The sequence below is a fragment of the Rhamphochromis longiceps genome, linkage group LG12 (assembly GCF_057381845.1).
Source record: "Rhamphochromis longiceps isolate RC_006_pf linkage group LG12, R_longiceps_female_GT1.1, whole genome shotgun sequence".
Taxonomy (NCBI): Eukaryota; Metazoa; Chordata; class Actinopteri; order Cichliformes; family Cichlidae; genus Rhamphochromis; species Rhamphochromis longiceps.
In genome coordinates this window covers 9,611,337-9,629,915 of record NC_140568.1, presented here as the reverse complement: position 1 = coordinate 9,629,915, position 18,579 = coordinate 9,611,337, and the positions used below count along the sequence as shown (strand labels likewise).

Genomic DNA, 18,579 nt, shown 5'->3' with positions numbered 1-18,579 from the left:
TTGTCTGTGCCACCATCTCCACATCAGCAGACCTTCACTAGCATCTTGTAAACGTTCCTTTTCACTCTTGCTGCTATTCTTCTGTCACAATTCCAGGCTGTTGTCTCAGAGATCAGCTGACCTCTATAAACCACCGCTCCCCCACTGATGGAGCGCTGATCGTGTGTCGACACAGCGGACAGGTGCCAAACTGCTCACAGACTCTGAAGTTGCAGTCTTTACATAAACATCGGTGGCCACAAGGCAGTGTGATTCTGGCCTCTTTCGCCATGCACACCACACAGACGTTATCTGTTGTAAAAAGAGAGAGATCCCAATTACATATGTGACATCAGGAAATGAGACCACACTATCACAGCTGATTTCACTTTTATCTTCTCTGGTCAGAAATGTGCAACTGAAAACAGCCAAAAATGTTTGAAATGACTCTTTACCTTCTGGCATTTTTGTGTCAAGACAGGAGATGCAGTCCTCACGTCTGAAGTCTGAAACATCAGGAACTGAACGAAAGTGACTGTCAGGATCAGGTGAGGCGAGCGGTTCAGGTGCAGGACAGGATCTTCTACGGTAAAGCAGCTTTTTGTTTTTCTTGGAGTCTTCAGCAAAGAGAAAGGAGTATTTGAATAGTCATTCAGTCTATGAATCAGACAACATTTATAACTCTCAGAGCATGTGAATTGCTCTGCATTCACAGAACAGGAAAAACATTCTGTAGGTCAAATATAACCGTGGTTCTAGTGAACTTACCCAGCAGCAAAATGGAGCGCGTCTGCCCGTAGATGTCTATCATGGCCCACAGCGGCTGTTTAGTGTCCACTCCTGGTAGTCGCTCGTACTCCTCGTTGTTGACACCTATGTATATGCTGCCATGAGAAGAAACCCAAAACTCCAGCTCTGAACCTGCTTGGCAGACAGATTCATCCAATGGAACAGCCCAGTGTCCGGACTTGTCAGTGAGGTTGGGGATGGACATGCTGGGCAGAGGCAGAGATCTGGTTGAGGGTGGCACAGTGGTAAAGCCCACACGCAGAGCCCCGTCCCAGATGGATGAATCCTTCTCTATTCTCAGACAAATCTTCTCCTGGATCTTCACTGGACGGTTGCTGAACACCAGCCCATTCTTGAAGGTGTTATCAGTCTTCTCTGCGAGTCGACCTCCATGACTCAAGCGGACCTTTTCTCCCACAGCCTGACTGTCGAAGGACAGAGGACTGACACAGCGTGAGCTGCATCTGTGTGACACCTCTGACTTGCCAACTACACAGAATTAAATAAAACGTATTAGTGCTGATATAAAAATATTTCTTTGCATGTGATCAGATGCTTAAATATCATGCATACATTTAATGGTTTAATGGAAAATTAGTAGTCTGACTTACTATTAATAAAAGATAACTGAAAATAATGTGACAAGGTTTTCTGTCATGAGCTTATTTTACACCTTTAAGATGTTTCTGAAAAAGATTTTAGTGCAATAATAAAAGCTAATAAACTTGTAAACAAGTCGTAATAAAATTTGCAAACTCCTGTGCTTTCACTTTTGAGAATGATGTGACACTTTGGACTTCATCCTGATCATTAAATAAAGTGAACTAAGTTGCATTCAATGTCCACTAGGTGGCCTGTGATTATTCATTGTTTATGTCTCACACAGTTATTGTGTTTGCACTTTATCTTTGGCAATAAGCATTTCCTCTAAAATATAAACTTTATCTTTAAAGATTTTTGCATTTAATTCACAGCTTATAATTAAGATTTTTTTTTGCAGTCGTTTGCTAATCCTTACAGTACTTTGCCATTTTTCATATATTCTTTATTGTTTTCATTCAGTTTTCATGGATTTATTTCAATAGATAACAGCAGATTTTACATTCTTCAAAATTGCAAGTGAAAAACATCTGTTTCTCATATTTATGCACTATAATTTCCAAAGTCAATTATGTTGCTTGTTTTCATATAATATAAATAACTGTTTAGTCTAGTAACAATATAGAAACAGCTGACATTTGTTGATTTGGGTATAATAGTTATTGATTTACCAAACTGATATATAAAGCAGCTCTGTAACTTACATTTAAAAATCCTCATAGAGCGTGACCATGGCATTTTGAAGTTGTAAATAATACTTGTCAGCTGAGTCCTGATGGATGATAGTGTGTGTGCTCCTTTATAGTTTCCACATGTGGGTTGAAAACACAAACACTCCCAGCATAACCAGGAAAGGAAAAGAGGAGGGGCTGGGGAAGTGACTGTACATTCTGATGATGTCATTAACCTCCATTCACAGTTCAACGTCTGAGCTGAGTGAGGACATCAGGACACTCACAGTAACAGTCTTATTGAGCTTTAATCTTCTGTGCACAGATTCTATACTATAGTATAGAATCTGTGCACAGAAGCCTAACAATAGTACATATATGTACTATTGTTAGGCTTTGTTTATACATGTGAAATATCAGCCCAAAATGCTTTTTTTTTTTTTTTTTTTTTTTACACTTGTCAGGAATTAAATCCAAACCAACCTGCATGCTTCAAAATAGCCAGACAGTCTTCCAGGGACATAATAAAGACTTTCTGTTTGAATAACAAAACAAAGAAAAAACAAAAGAACTGGATGATGATGGTGCTAATTAAAAATATTGCTGTTTTTTGGTTTGCTTTGGAGTATCTTTGTCAGTCTTCTACTTTGGTTTTAGTTTTTATTTTGATGGATATTTTACGGCTATAAAACCGAAACACATTGAACTGTAGAAGAGTGATGCACTTTTCATGCACAATCTAGATAGATATTAGAACATTAACAGTAGTGTAATAGTTAATGACGCTGAAGGTTTAGGAGATGGCTTCTTTGTTGTTTTGCCGTCAGTTTAATCTTTGTTAACCTGACCTTTTCTGGGAGTGACTTTTATCGGTTGTAAATCTCTGCATCTATCTGCATTTTTGAGAACTTTGTTACACTCGTTCATGCATTAGGAAATCCTTTACACATTAACAAAGGAAAAACAGCGCAGCTTTTTTTTATACTATAAAGTGACTCAGATAAAGCTTTTAAGTTAACCTGTACACAAGTCATAATGAAAGTACCAAACTCTTTTGCTTTTACTTTTGCAGACCAGGTTAAAGTTTGGCCTTAGTCAGATGAGTTACCGACAGAAACAGTTCACTAGATGAGCTTTGATTTAAAATTCAGGGTTAGTTTTCTTTCTTTTGTCATTGCTGCAGTGGGTGGGATGAAAAAATTTTTTATGTTTAGATTTCTGTTGATGTAAGTTCAATGTGCTGCAGTAAACATCAGCTGAGTGAAAACAGGACAACCATGGCAAAAAGCATAAACATAATCATAAACTTAAGGAGAAGAAGTGAATTTGGAAAGAGTTTATGACCGTAAGGCAGGATTGTCCAACTCCAGGCCTCGAGGGCCGGTGTCCTGCAGGTCTTAGACGTGTCCTTGATCCACAACACAGCTGATTTAAATGGCTAAATGACCTCCTCAACAGTTAATGAACTCATCATTTGATTTAGGTGTGTGGACATAAGGTGATATCTAAAACCTGCAGGACAACGGCCCCCGAGGCCTGGAAGGTTGGACACTCTGGCTGTAAGGCTTTTGTCATATATAATCCAAAATGAGAAGAACAACACAAGAAACAAAAAACCTTTAGGATCTGAAAAATGTCCAATAAATGAATCACACCTCTTTATAAATACAAATAGTTACTCACAGAACAAGACTAAGTTTAAAACCTGCTGATTTGTTGTTGCATGTTGTTTGTTCACTGAACTCTAAGTTAAAGAATACGTTTTTTTATACAAATATGGGGTAACATTGCATACTAAAGAAAAGGTGCTACACCTATCAGGAAGATCAAACCACGAGAGCCGAATACAAAAGTTAGCCTTGATCTTCATTAATTTTCATGTCACAGCCAATCAGTCTTCCAGCTCTTTAATAAACTATTTGAAATAACGAACAAACAAACAATAGGAAAGCTCCGTGGGGCTGAGGATGGAAATTTGGGCCTTCAAAATCAAACTACAAACTATTTTTGTTTTATTTTGACCACCAGTGTTATTAATTTGTCACAGTCTGACAATAGAGAATAAGGTTTTTAATTTCACTGAGATTTTACTGTCATGGTTCTGGGTCCTTTTAGGCCAGCATTTTGTGTTTTCTTGTATTCCTGTGGTAGTTTGTATTATTAGATTATGTTCTGGTTCATTAGTGGTCTTTAGTTTTCCATTGTGAGTTATATTCCCTGTTTAGTATTTTCCCCTTGTGTCTGTGATGTCTCTCTCTGTGTCTGCGTTGTCTTGTGTCTTGTTTCCTCCTCGTGTTTCATTCTGTTTTCACCTGCCTGCCATGTTTATCCATGTTTCCCCAGTCAGTCACGTCTCTGTGTCTGTCTGCACCTCTGTGCGTGTGTTCCCATTGCTTCCTGTTTTATTTTGGTAGTTTCCTATCTGTGTGCGCCATGTTTTGCTTTGCTTCTGCTATTGTGAAGGTACCTTGTCTGATCTGTTATATTTAGCTTTATTTTCTTCTGTCCACCGTCACGGTCTCCCTCAGTCCACACTGTGTGTTCTGTCTGCTAAAACTGCTAGTTTATTTTGTATCTTCAGTTAAGTTAGTTTTTCCTTGTTCAGCAATAAAGCTGTTTTTTGAGTTTATGTTTCACATCCTGGAGTCTGCATTAATGCACCCAAATGCATTTGGGTCCTCCCTTCCTGCCTGCTGCATGCAGTTTATGACATTTACAACTGCAAACAATACAACAATGTAAATAAATAATAATAAAACTAAATGGACTGAATTGGACGTTTGAAGAAGCATCAAACATCTTTTTTTTGGTAACTGTTAGGTTTTGTATTGTTGATTGTCATTTATGCTTAGAAATATTCAACCATATATGCTTAGAGGTGTATAATCAATTGTGTAGTGATAGGATGTGTGATCTTTAGCAGGCTGCAAAGGCTTGGTGTGCATTCCTGGAATTTTTTGGTAGGATAAACGTGGCTATATCTGTTTTAGTCTAAGTGCTTTTTTACATATAGATGAACTGTTGGATTTTCCAGACCAGCAGGTTTAGGGAAGTTGTTTATGGGGCCACACTCTGCCCCCCCCCCCCCCCCCCCCCCCCCCCCACACACACACACACACACACACACAGACAGACACACACACAGACACACACGCAGGCAAGGTACTCTTTGTTTGTATGAAGACGTCATATGTTAATGAACCTATGCATATTCATTTAACCTCAATAAAAGACCAGTGTTACGGGGGAGCGGACGAGAGCAACTGGGGTCAAGCGAAGGAACGGCGTTTGTCCGGTTCTCTCCCATGCACGAGAAACATGAAGAACTTTGCCTACTTCGTGTCTTGCTTGCTGTGTAATTATATTGTCTTCAACGTTCCAGCGAATAGGTTCAAGCTACAAACCTATCAGTAACCCAAACCTGAATTGATGATTTGTACCAGTACAGTTTACTTTAGTTACACATTAACAATAGAAACTGCTTAGGGTTGTTTTTTTTTTTATATAAATGATAAAGTCTTTCAGATAAAGCTTTCAATATAACTATAAATGTAGATAAAGTTGTAAACAAGTCATATTGAAACCCGCAAACTCTGCTTTCACTTTTGAGAACCACGTGAAGGTTTGACCTTCATCTACGATTAATATTTAACTCATACACATTACAACAGAGTGAATCTTTTATTTTTAAATAGTCAGCAGTTTTTATTTGGTGATGATTCCTGGCTGATGTCTTGGAGGTTAGATGGTCCCTGAAATAGTTATATGTTAGTGACCAATAAAAATTGAACCAATGTGAAGCAACGCAAACCCCGGGGTGTAGAGCTTCTGAGTACACACAGCAGTCCTGAACCCCTCCTCCTGCTGTTGGGTACCCTTTCATCCTTTGTTCTTTCTTGGTGAGTCTTAAGTTTTTATTTTATTCTTTCAACTGTACAAATGTCATATTACCCCAATCATTATATGTTTATCAATATTTTCCCCCAATCAGTTTTTAATCATACATGTTTCTTTTGTTTAATCTTAAACTTGGTTACACAACTTTCTGGCACCATAACTTTTCGAGTGCCAGTCCTGGCATCCATCATTTATAATTGGGTCACTTTGTCAGTTTAATGGCCAAAGTGAGTTCGAAGGTTTGCAAAAAGGCAGATAACAGTTAATCATTTTGGCAATTTTGTCGGGTTCGCTTGTCAGAAGTACACGACTATCCATGATAAGAAAGGGTACTTTTCACCTATGGTGGCTGAGGCAAGAAAACAGAATCCTAGGTGCATCCTAGGCAGGGCCAGGTTTGTTTACCATATAGGCTGTGGAAGGGCTGGATACAGAATGAAGACGAGCAGAGAGTCCCAGGTGCACATTTAGCAGTGCCAAGTTGAAATAACTCTATGTTTGGACTTGTCACCATTGGCCATAACACAATCAATCCTAATTATTACATTTTCAAACAGCATTGATCAACATGTGTTCATACAAGAAGTGGCACAAACTTCATTAATATAACTATAGATAATATTTGACCTAAATATGTGGGTCTTGTGATTTGAACATGTATGTTAGAGGATTATCATAATGATTACATTATATAAAACACTCCAGTGTAGGTATATATAGTATATTTGCGAGTATATGTCCAGTGTATACAGGTATATATGTCAAATATCATAAAAAATCCACAACAAAACTCTCTAGATCAATGTCCACTAGGTGGCTTGTGATGACTCATTGTTTAGGTGTGACTCTCACACAATATGTGTGCACTTTATCTTATAGGAAGCTGAGCATTTCCTCTAAAACATAAACTTTATCGTGGCGGTCATTCGCTAATCCTTAAAGTACTTTCTCTGTTTTATTTATTTTATTTTATTTATCATCAGTGATGTTTTACTTAATAACAACAGATCACTCTGAAATTCTTAAGAAAATTGAACCTTTGAGAGAAAATACAGCTGTCTCATAATGATATGCTATAAATTCCTTAAAAATAATCAATATTCTTGTCTACATGTACAAAATCTAAATTACTGTTTATTCTTGTAAAAAGACTGAAAAAGCTGTTATGTGTTGATTTTAGCATAATAAATGATTTACCAGACTGATAGATAAAGCAGTATTTTAACTTATATATCAAGTTCTCTGTTAAGATTTACCAGAGCTCTTCTCCTTAGTTTGCGTTGCCATCTTAAAGACGTAACTAATACTTGTTGAATGAGTTCCACTTTTGAGTGTGACATGGGAACTGCTGGGTGCTTGAAGACATGGAGTGCATATGGTTTGAAAACACAAACACTTCCAGAATCGCAGGAAAAATGAAAGGGCAGGGACGGAGGAACGAACCCAATGTAGGAGATTTCCCAGAATTATTTTGAGAGTTTGGTTGTGACCAGTTTCCTTATTTACTGTGTAACCCCTGTTTCTTTGAGAGCAGACAAACAATTTTGATAATTAAAGTAGATTAATGCACGTAATCCTTTTTTTTTTTTTTTGTGGGGGGGGGTTATTAACTGGCATTTTAATCTTATAGTGCCACGTGGCCTTATTGAAAGAATTTAGTTTTATCTGTTGTAGATCTAAAGTGTTCTGCATGTTTACATCTCTGGGAACATCATGTAACGTTGGAAACCATCAGGACAATCACGGTTAATTTTTTTTTCATCTGAGAATAAAACTTTCTTCCACTTTTCAGTGTTCTGTGGCATTCAAGGAAACAAGGCCTTTGAAGCCCCTTTTTTTTTGAAGCCCTTGAGTATGCCGCTTGATGGTTATGGGGCTGCAGTTCGCACCAGTAAAAGCCTTAATTTGGATCGTCCAATGTCTTAAAGGACAGCCAATTGGTTCGTGCTGGTGAAATTATTTTGCTGGTTTAACTTTTTTGTTCCATAACAAATGGAGATTAAAGTGATAGAGCCCCTCTGTCCACTATTGAAAAGTCACTGATTTATAGCTGACTGGGAGATGATATCTAAAAATCATGCATGTATGGTTGACTGGGAGACAATCCTGTATTAGTCAACATTAAATGTTGTCCTTTGAGATTTAAACATAAGACTGGGAATAATATTAAACTAAAGATTTAAACCTTTAGTTCCAATTTGTTCTTTTCATTTAACAACACCACCCAGAGTCAAAATTATCATCAACAGACACATTCATCCTGGGGAAAAATGAGTGAGGGAGACCATCAGAGTTAAGCTGGGTTTGCTGGCTGCAGAGGTTTCATCAAACATGTCCTGTTTTAAGTGTTCTGTTACTCACTGAAGCACCCATCTTGTCAGAAAGATCAGAGAGATTGAAGCTCATTGCAAGGATCAAGCAGGACTCAGAATCTTCACCAGCAGCTCCCTCATAGGGAAATCTTCAGACCTCCACCGTAGAAGATGGACAAACCCAGCACTTTATGAACAGTGTGATAGTGACCTTTGCTTTGTGTATGTTAGACAAACTTACAAGTTTAGACCTGAAGCATTCAGCATCTTTATATCTCTGGCAGATTTCTCTTGCACTTGTTTATACATTACAAGTTACTTTAGTTACACATTAACAATAGAAAAAAAGGCATAGGGTTGTTTTTTTAATATAAATGATAAAGTCTTTCAGATAAATATTTCAATATAACTATAAATGTAGATAAAGTTGTAAACAAGTCATATTGAAACCCGCAAACTCTGCTTTCACTTTTGAGAACCACGTGAAGGTTTGACCTTCATCTACGATTAATATTTAACTCATACACATTACAACAGAGTGAATCTTTTATTTTTAAATAGTCAGCAGTTTTTATTTGGTGATGATTCCTGGCTGATGTCTTGGAGGTTAGATGGTCCCTGAAATAGTTATATGTTAGTGACCAATAAAAATTGAACCAATGTGAAGCAACGCAAACCCCGGGGTGTAGAGCTTCTGAGTACACACAGCAGTCCTGAACCCCTCCTCCTGCTGTTGGGTACCCTTTCATCCTTTGTTCTTTCTTGGTGAGTCTTAAGTTTTTATTTTATTCTTTCAACTGTACAAATGTCATATTACCCCAATCATTATATGTTTATCAATATTTTCCCCCAATCAGTTTTTAATCATACATGTTTCTTTTGTTTAATCTTAAACTTGGTTACACAACTTTCTGGCACCATAACTTTTCGAGTGCCAGTCCTGGCATCCATCATTTATAATTGGGTCACTTTGTCAGTTTAATGGCCAAAGTGAGTTCGAAGGTTTGCAAAAAGGCAGATAACAGTTAATCATTTTGGCAATTTTGTCGGGTTCGCTTGTCAGAAGTACACGACTATCCATGATAAGAAAGGGTACTTTTCACCTATGGTGGCTGAGGCAAGAAAACAGAATCCTAGGTGCATCCTAGGCAGGGCCAGGTTTGTTTACCATATAGGCTGTGGAAGGGCTGGATACAGAATGAAGACGAGCAGAGAGTCCCAGGTGCACATTTAGCAGTGCCAAGTTGAAATAACTCTATGTTTGGACTTGTCACCATTGGCCATAACACAATCAATCCTAATTATTACATTTTCAAACAGCATTGATCAACATGTGTTCATACAAGAAGTGGCACAAACTTCATTAATATAACTATAGATAATATTTGACCTAAATATGTGGGTCTTGTGATTTGAACATGTATGTTAGAGGATTATCATAATGATTACATTATATAAAACACTCCAGTGTAGGTATATATAGTATATTTGCGAGTATATGTCCAGTGTATACAGGTATATATGTCAAATATCATAAAAAATCCACAACAAAACTCTCTAGATCAATGTCCACTAGGTGGCTTGTGATGACTCATTGTTTAGGTGTGACTCTCACACAATATGTGTGCACTTTATCTTATAGGAAGCTGAGCATTTCCTCTAAAACATAAACTTTATCGTGGCGGTCATTCGCTAATCCTTAAAGTACTTTCTCTGTTTTATTTATTTTATTTTATTTATCATCAGTGATGTTTTACTTAATAACAACAGATCACTCTGAAATTCTTAAGAAAATTGAACCTTTGAGAGAAAATACAGCTGTCTCATAATGATATGCTATAAATTCCTTAAAAATAATCAATATTCTTGTCTACATGTACAAAATCTAAATTACTGTTTATTCTTGTAAAAAGACTGAAAAAGCTGTTATGTGTTGATTTTAGCATAATAAATGATTTACCAGACTGATAGATAAAGCAGTATTTTAACTTATATATCAAGTTCTCTGTTAAGATTTACCAGAGCTCTTCTCCTTAGTTTGCGTTGCCATCTTAAAGACGTAACTAATACTTGTTGAATGAGTTCCACTTTTGAGTGTGACATGGGAACTGCTGGGTGCTTGAAGACATGGAGTGCATATGGTTTGAAAACACAAACACTTCCAGAATCGCAGGAAAAATGAAAGGGCAGGGACGGAGGAACGAACCCAATGTAGGAGATTTCCCAGAATTATTTTGAGAGTTTGGTTGTGACCAGTTTCCTTATTTACTGTGTAACCCCTGTTTCTTTGAGAGCAGACAAACAATTTTGATAATTAAAGTAGATTAATGCACGTAATCCTTTTTTTTTTTTTTGTGGGGGGGGTTATTAACTGGCATTTTAATCTTATAGTGCCACGTGGCCTTATTGAAAGAATTTAGTTTTATCTGTTGTAGATCTAAAGTGTTCTGCATGTTTACATCTCTGGGAACATCATGTAACGTTGGAAACCATCAGGACAATCACGGTTAATTTTTTTTTCATCTGAGAATAAAACTTTCTTCCACTTTTCAGTGTTCTGTGGCATTCAAGGAAACAAGGCCTTTGAAGCCCTTTTTTTTTGAAGCCCTTGAGTATGCCGCTTGATGGTTATGGGGCTGCAGTTCGCACCAGTAAAAGCCTTAATTTGGATCGTCCAATGTCTTAAAGGACAGCCAATTGGTTCGTGCTGGTGAAATTATTTTGCTGGTTTAACTTTTTTGTTCCATAACAAATGGAGATTAAAGTGATAGAGCCCCTCTGTCCACTATTGAAAAGTCACTGATTTATAGCTGACTGGGAGATGATATCTAAAAATCATGCATGTATGGTTGACTGGGAGACAATCCTGTATTAGTCAACATTAAATGTTGTCCTTTGAGATTTAAACATAAGACTGGGAATAATATTAAACTAAAGATTTAAACCTTTAGTTCCAATTTGTTCTTTTCATTTAACAACACCACCCAGAGTCAAAATTATCATCAACAGACACATTCATCCTGGGGAAAAATGAGTGAGGGAGACCATCAGAGTTAAGCTGGGTTTGCTGGCTGCAGAGGTTTCATCAAACATGTCCTGTTTTAAGTGTTCTGTTACTCACTGAAGCACCCATCTTGTCAGAAAGATCAGAGAGATTGAAGCTCATTGCAAGGATCAAGCAGGACTCAGAATCTTCACCAGCAGCTCCCTCAGAGGGAAATCTTCAGACCTCCACCGTAGAAGATGGACAAACCCAGCACTTTATGAACAGTGTGATAGTGACCTTTGCTTTGTGTATGTTAGACAAACTTACAAGTTTAGACCTGAAGCATTCAGCATCTTTATATCTCTGGCAGATTTCTCTTGCACTTGTTTATACATTACAAGTTACTTTAGTTACACATTAACAATAGAAAAAAAGGCATAGGGTTGTTTTTTTAATATAAATGATAAAGTCTTTCAGATAAATATTTCAATATAACTATAAATGTAGATAAAGTTGTAAACAAGTCATATTGAAACCCGCAAACTCTGCTTTCACTTTTGAGAACCACGTGAAGGTTTGACCTTCATCTACGATTAATATTTAACTCATACACATTACAACAGAGTGAATCTTTTATTTTTAAATAGTCAGCAGTTTTTATTTGGTGATGATTCCTGGCTGATGTCTTGGAGGTTAGATGGTCCCTGAAATAGTTATATGTTAGTGACCAATAAAAATTGAACCAATGTGAAGCAACGCAAACCCCGGGGTGTAGAGCTTCTGAGTACACACAGCAGTCCTGAACCCCTCCTCCTGCTGTTGGGTACCCTTTCATCCTTTGTTCTTTCTTGGTGAGTCTTAAGTTTTTATTTTATTCTTTCAACTGTACAAATGTCATATTACCCCAATCATTATATGTTTATCAATATTTTCCCCCAATCAGTTTTTAATCATACATGTTTCTTTTGTTTAATCTTAAACTTGGTTACACAACTTTCTGGCACCATAACTTTTCGAGTGCCAGTCCTGGCATCCATCATTTATAATTGGGTCACTTTGTCAGTTTAATGGCCAAAGTGAGTTCGAAGGTTTGCAAAAAGGCAGATAACAGGTAATCATTTTGGCAATTTTGTCGGGTTCGCTTGTCAGAAGTACACGACTATCCATGATAAGAAAGGGTACTTTTCACCTATGGTGGCTGAGGCAAGAAAACAGACTCCTAGGTGCATCCTAGGCAGGGCCAGGTTTGTTTACCATATAGGCTGTGGAAGGGCTGGATACAGAATGAAGACGAGCAGAGAGTCCCAGGTGCACATTTAGCAGTGCCAAGTTGAAATAACTCTATGTTTGGACTTGTCACCATTGGCCATAACACAATCAATCCTAATTATTACATTTTCAAACAGCATTGATCAACATGTGTTCATACAAGAAGTGGCACAAACTTCATTAATATAACTATAGATAATATTTGACCTAAATATGTGGGTCTTGTGATTTGAACATGTATGTTAGAGGATTATCATAATGATTACATTATATAAAACACTCCAGTGTAGGTATATATAGTATATTTGCGAGTATATGTCCAGTGTATACAGGTATATATGTCAAATATCATAAAAAATCCACAACAAAACTCTCTAGATCAATGTCCACTAGGTGGCTTGTGATGACTCATTGTTTAGGTGTGACTCTCACACAATATGTGTGCACTTTATCTTATAGGAAGCTGAGCATTTCCTCTAAAACATAAACTTTATCGTGGCGGTCATTCGCTAATCCTTAAAGTACTTTCTCTGTTTTATTTATTTTATTTTATTTATCATCAGTGATGTTTTACTTAATAACAACAGATCACTCTGAAATTCTTAAGAAAATTGAACCTTTGAGAGAAAATACAGCTGTCTCATAATGATATGCTATAAATTCCTTAAAAATAATCAATATTCTTGTCTACATGTACAAAATCTAAATTACTGTTTATTCTTGTAAAAAGACTGAAAAAGCTGTTATGTGTTGATTTTAGCATAATAAATGATTTACCAGACTGATAGATAAAGCAGTATTTTAACTTATATATCAAGTTCTCTGTTAAGATTTACCAGAGCTCTTCTCCTTAGTTTGCGTTGCCATCTTAAAGACGTAACTAATACTTGTTGAATGAGTTCCACTTTTGAGTGTGACATGGGAACTGCTGGGTGCTTGAAGACATGGAGTGCATATGGTTTGAAAACACAAACACTTCCAGAATCGCAGGAAAAATGAAAGGGCAGGGACGGAGGAACGAACCCAATGTAGGAGATTTCCCAGAATTATTTTGAGAGTTTGGTTGTGACCAGTTTCCTTATTTACTGTGTAACCCCTGTTTCTTTGAGAGCAGACAAACAATTTTGATAATTAAAGTAGATTAATGCACGTAATCCTTTTTTTTTTTTTTTGTGGGGGGGGGGGGTTATTAACTGGCATTTTAATCTTATAGTGCCACGTGGCCTTATTGAAAGAATTTAGTTTTATCTGTTGTAGATCTAAAGTGTTCTGCATGTTTACATCTCTGGGAACATCATGTAACGTTGGAAACCATCAGGACAATCACGGTTAATTTTTTTTTCATCTGAAAATAAAACTTTCTTCCACTTTTCAGTGTTCTGTGGCATTCAAGGAAACAAGGCCTTTGAAGCCCTTTTTTTTTTTTGAAGCCCTTGAGTATGCCGCTTGATGGTTATGGGGCTGCAGTTCGCACCAGTAAAAGCCTTAATTTGGATCGTCCAATGTCTTAAAGGACAGCCAATTGGTTCGTGCTGGTGAAATTATTTTGCTGGTTTAACTTTTTTGTTCCATAACAAATGGAGATTAAAGTGATAGAGCCCCTCTGTCCACTATTGAAAAGTCACTGATTTATAGCTGACTGGGAGATGATATCTAAAAATCATGCATGTATGGTTGACTGGGAGACAATCCTGTATTAGTCAACATTAAATGTTGTCCTTTGAGATTTAAACATAAGACTGGGAATAATATTAAACTAAAGATTTAAACCTTTAGTTCCAATTTGTTCTTTTCATTTAACAACACCACCCAGAGTCAAAATTATCATCAACAGACACATTCATCCTGGGGAAAAATGAGTGAGGGAGACCATCAGAGTTAAGCTGGGTTTGCTGGCTGCAGAGGTTTCATCAAACATGTCCTGTTTTAAGTGTTCTGTTACTCACTGAAGCACCCATCTTGTCAGAAAGATCAGAGAGATTGAAGCTCATTGCAAGGATCAAGCAGGACTCAGAATCTTCACCAGCAGCTCCCTCAGAGGGAAATCTTCAGACCTCCACCGTAGAAGATGGACAAACCCAGCACTTTATGAACAGTGTGATAGTGACCTTTGCTTTGTGTATGTTAGACAAACTTACAAGTTTAGACCTGAAGCATTCAGCATCTTTATATCTCTGGCAGATTTCTCTTGCACTTGTTTATACATTACAAGTTACTTTAGTTACACATTAACAATAGAAAAAAAGGCATAGGGTTGTTTTTTTAATATAAATGATAAAGTCTTTCAGATAAATATTTCAATATAACTATAAATGTAGATAAAGTTGTAAACAAGTCATATTGAAACCCGCAAACTCTGCTTTCACTTTTGAGAACCACGTGAAGGTTTGACCTTCATCTACGATTAATATTTAACTCATACACATTACAACAGAGTGAATCTTTTATTTTTAAATAGTCAGCAGTTTTTATTTGGTGATGATTCCTGGCTGATGTCTTGGAGGTTAGATGGTCCCTGAAATAGTTATATGTTAGTGACCAATAAAAATTGAACCAATGTGAAGCAACGCAAACCCCGGGGTGTAGAGCTTCTGAGTACACACAGCAGTCCTGAACCCCTCCTCCTGCTGTTGGGTACCCTTTCATCCTTTGTTCTTTCTTGGTGAGTCTTAAGTTTTTATTTTATTCTTTCAACTGTACAAATGTCATATTACCCCAATCATTATATGTTTATCAATATTTTCCCCCAATCAGTTTTTAATCATACATGTTTCTTTTGTTTAATCTTAAACTTGGTTACACAACTTTCTGGCACCATAACTTTTCGAGTGCCAGTCCTGGCATCCATCATTTATAATTGGGTCACTTTGTCAGTTTAATGGCCAAAGTGAGTTCGAAGGTTTGCAAAAAGGCAGATAACAGTTAATCATTTTGGCAATTTTGTCGGGTTCGCTTGTCAGAAGTACACGACTATCCATGATAAGAAAGGGTACTTTTCACCTATGGTGGCTGAGGCAAGAAAACAGACTCCTAGGTGCATCCTAGGCAGGGCCAGGTTTGTTTACCATATAGGCTGTGGAAGGGCTGGATACAGAATGAAGACGAGCAGAGAGTCCCAGGTGCACATTTAGCAGTGCCAAGTTGAAATAACTCTATGTTTGGACTTGTCACCATTGGCCATAACACAATCAATCCTAATTATTACATTTTCAAACAGCATTGATCAACATGTGTTCATACAAGAAGTGGCACAAACTTCATTAATATAACTATAGATAATATTTGACCTAAATATGTGGGTCTTGTGATTTGAACATGTATGTTAGAGGATTATCATAATGATTACATTATATAAAACACTCCAGTGTAGGTATATATAGTATATTTGCGAGTATATGTCCAGTGTATACAGGTATATATGTCAAATATCATAAAAAATCCACAACAAAACTCTCTAGATCAATGTCCACTAGGTGGCTTGTGATGACTCATTGTTTAGGTGTGACTCTCACACAATATGTGTGCACTTTATCTTATAGGAAGCTGAGCATTTCCTCTAAAACATAAACTTTATCGTGGCGGTCATTCGCTAATCCTTAAAGTACTTTCTCTGTTTTATTTATTTTATTTTATTTATCATCAGTGATGTTTTACTTAATAACAACAGATCACTCTGAAATTCTTAAGAAAATTGAACCTTTGAGAGAAAATACAGCTGTCTCATAATGATATGCTATAAATTCCTTAAAAATAATCAATATTCTTGTCTACATGTACAAAATCTAAATTACTGTTTATTCTTGTAAAAAGACTGAAAAAGCTGTTATGTGTTGATTTTAGCATAATAAATGATTTACCAGACTGATAGATAAAGCAGTATTTTAACTTATATATCAAGTTCTCTGTTAAGATTTACCAGAGCTCTTCTCCTTAGTTTGCGTTGCCATCTTAAAGACGTAACTAATACTTGTTGAATGAGTTCCACTTTTGAGTGTGACATGGGAACTGCTGGGTGCTTGAAGACATGGAGTGCATATGGTTTGAAAACACAAACACTTCCAGAATCGCAGGAAAAATGAAAGGGCAGGGACGGAGGAACGAACCCAATGTAGGAGATTTCCCAGAATTATTTTGAGAGTTTGGTTGTGACCAGTTTCCTTATTTACTGTGTAACCCCTGTTTCTTTGAGAGCAGACAAACAATTTTGATAATTAAAGTAGATTAATGCACGTAATCCTTTTTTTTTTTTTTTGTGGGGGGGGGGGGGTTATTAACTGGCATTTTAATCTTATAGTGCCACGTGGCCTTATTGAAAGAATTTAGTTTTATCTGTTGTAGATCTAAAGTGTTCTGCATGTTTACATCTCTGGGAACATCATGTAACGTTGGAAACCATCAGGACAATCACGGTTAATTTTTTTTTCATCTGAAAATAAAACTTTCTTCCACTTTTCAGTGTTCTGTGGCATTCAAGGAAACAAGGCCTTTGAAGCCCTTTTTTTTTTGAAGCCCTTGAGTATGCCGCTTGATGGTTATGGGGCTGCAGTTCGCACCAGTAAAAGCCTTAATTTGGATCGTCCAATGTCTTAAAGGACAGCCAATTGGTTCGTGCTGGTGAAATTATTTTGCTGGTTTAACTTTTTTGTTCCATAACAAATGGAGATTAAAGTGATAGAGCCCCTCTGTCCACTATTGAAAAGTCACTGATTTATAGCTGACTGGGAGATGATATCTAAAAATCATGCATGTATGGTTGACTGGGAGACAATCCTGTATTAGTCAACATTAAATGTTGTCCTTTGAGATTTAAACATAAGACTGGGAATAATATTAAACTAAAGATTTAAACCTTTAGTTCCAATTTGTTCTTTTCATTTAACAACACCACCCAGAGTCAAAATTATCATCAACAGACACATTCATCCTGGGGAAAAATGAGTGAGGGAGACCATCAGAGTTAAGCTGGGTTTGCTGGCTGCAGAGGTTTCATCAAACATGTCCTGTTTTAAGTGTTCTGTTACTCACTGAAGCACCCATCTTGTCAGAAAGATCAGAGAGATTGAAGCTCATTGCAAGGATCAAGCAGGACTCAGAATCTTCACCAGCAGCTCCCTCAGAGGGAAATCTTCAGACCTCCACCGTAGAAGATGGACAAACCCAGCACTTTATGAACAGTGTGATAGTGACCTTTGCTTTGTGTATGTTAGACAAACTTACAAGTTTAGACCTGAAGCATTCAGCATCTTTATATCTCTGGCAGATTTCTCTTGCACTTGTTTATACATTACAAGTTACTTTAGTTACACATTAACAATAGAAAAAAAGGCATAGGGTTGTTTTTTTAATATAAATGATAAAGTCTTTCAGATAAATATTTCAATATAACTATAAATGTAGATAAAGTTGTAAACAAGTCATATTGAAACCCGCAAACTCTGCTTTCACTTTTGAGAACCACGTGAAGGTTTGACCTTCATCTACGATTAATATTTAACTCATACACATTACAACAGAGTGAATCTTTTATTTTTAAATAGTCAGCAGTTTTTATTTGGTGATGATTCCTGGCTGATGTCTTGGAGCTTAGATGATCCCTGAAATAGTTATATATTAGTGATCCTGATACATGCTCAGTCATCCAGCTAAGAAAATCCCAAAAGGTTGATTCTGTTCATATAGACGTAACGTTTTCAGTGGGAGAAACGTTTCGTCACTATGTCCAGATGAAGAGAATCAACCTTTTGGGATATTAGTGAATACATACACATTTGATAAAACAATGTAATTAAATGCAGTTCTAACTCTAAAACATTTTTTGCACATTGCATAAACTTAAATTGTCACAATATATTCAAAGTTCTCTTCATGTTAACAATATAAAATCAGAGAACAAAATTCAGAAACATGTGACAAAGTTTTCTGATTGGAGATCACTTGTGCTTCTTTTGCACCATAAAGCTGTTGAAGTTTGATTAACCACTTATATACTATTTCTTTACCTGTAGTAACAAAGACACCAGTAAACCCGGATAAACTTGTAAAAAAGTCATAATATAATCAGCAAACTTATATGCTT

The 18,579-nt window shown here is 36.7% G+C and overlaps 1 protein-coding gene across 1 annotated transcript; it reads right to left on the bottom strand.

Moving 5' to 3' along the window:
• LOC146656880 (E3 ubiquitin-protein ligase NEURL3-like) lies at positions 1 to 2,160 on the bottom strand. The gene is made up of 4 exons (XM_085426878.1): positions 2,073 to 2,160; positions 748 to 1,257; positions 435 to 596; positions 1 to 291 (listed from the first exon to the last, which is right to left on the bottom strand). The coding sequence occupies exons 1-4, from the start codon at positions 2,104 to 2,106 to the stop codon at positions 113 to 115; spliced, it is 885 nt and encodes a 294-aa protein (XP_085283004.1). The 5' UTR covers positions 2,107 to 2,160; the 3' UTR covers positions 1 to 112.
• Positions 2,161 to 18,579: the final 16,419 nt, after the last annotated feature.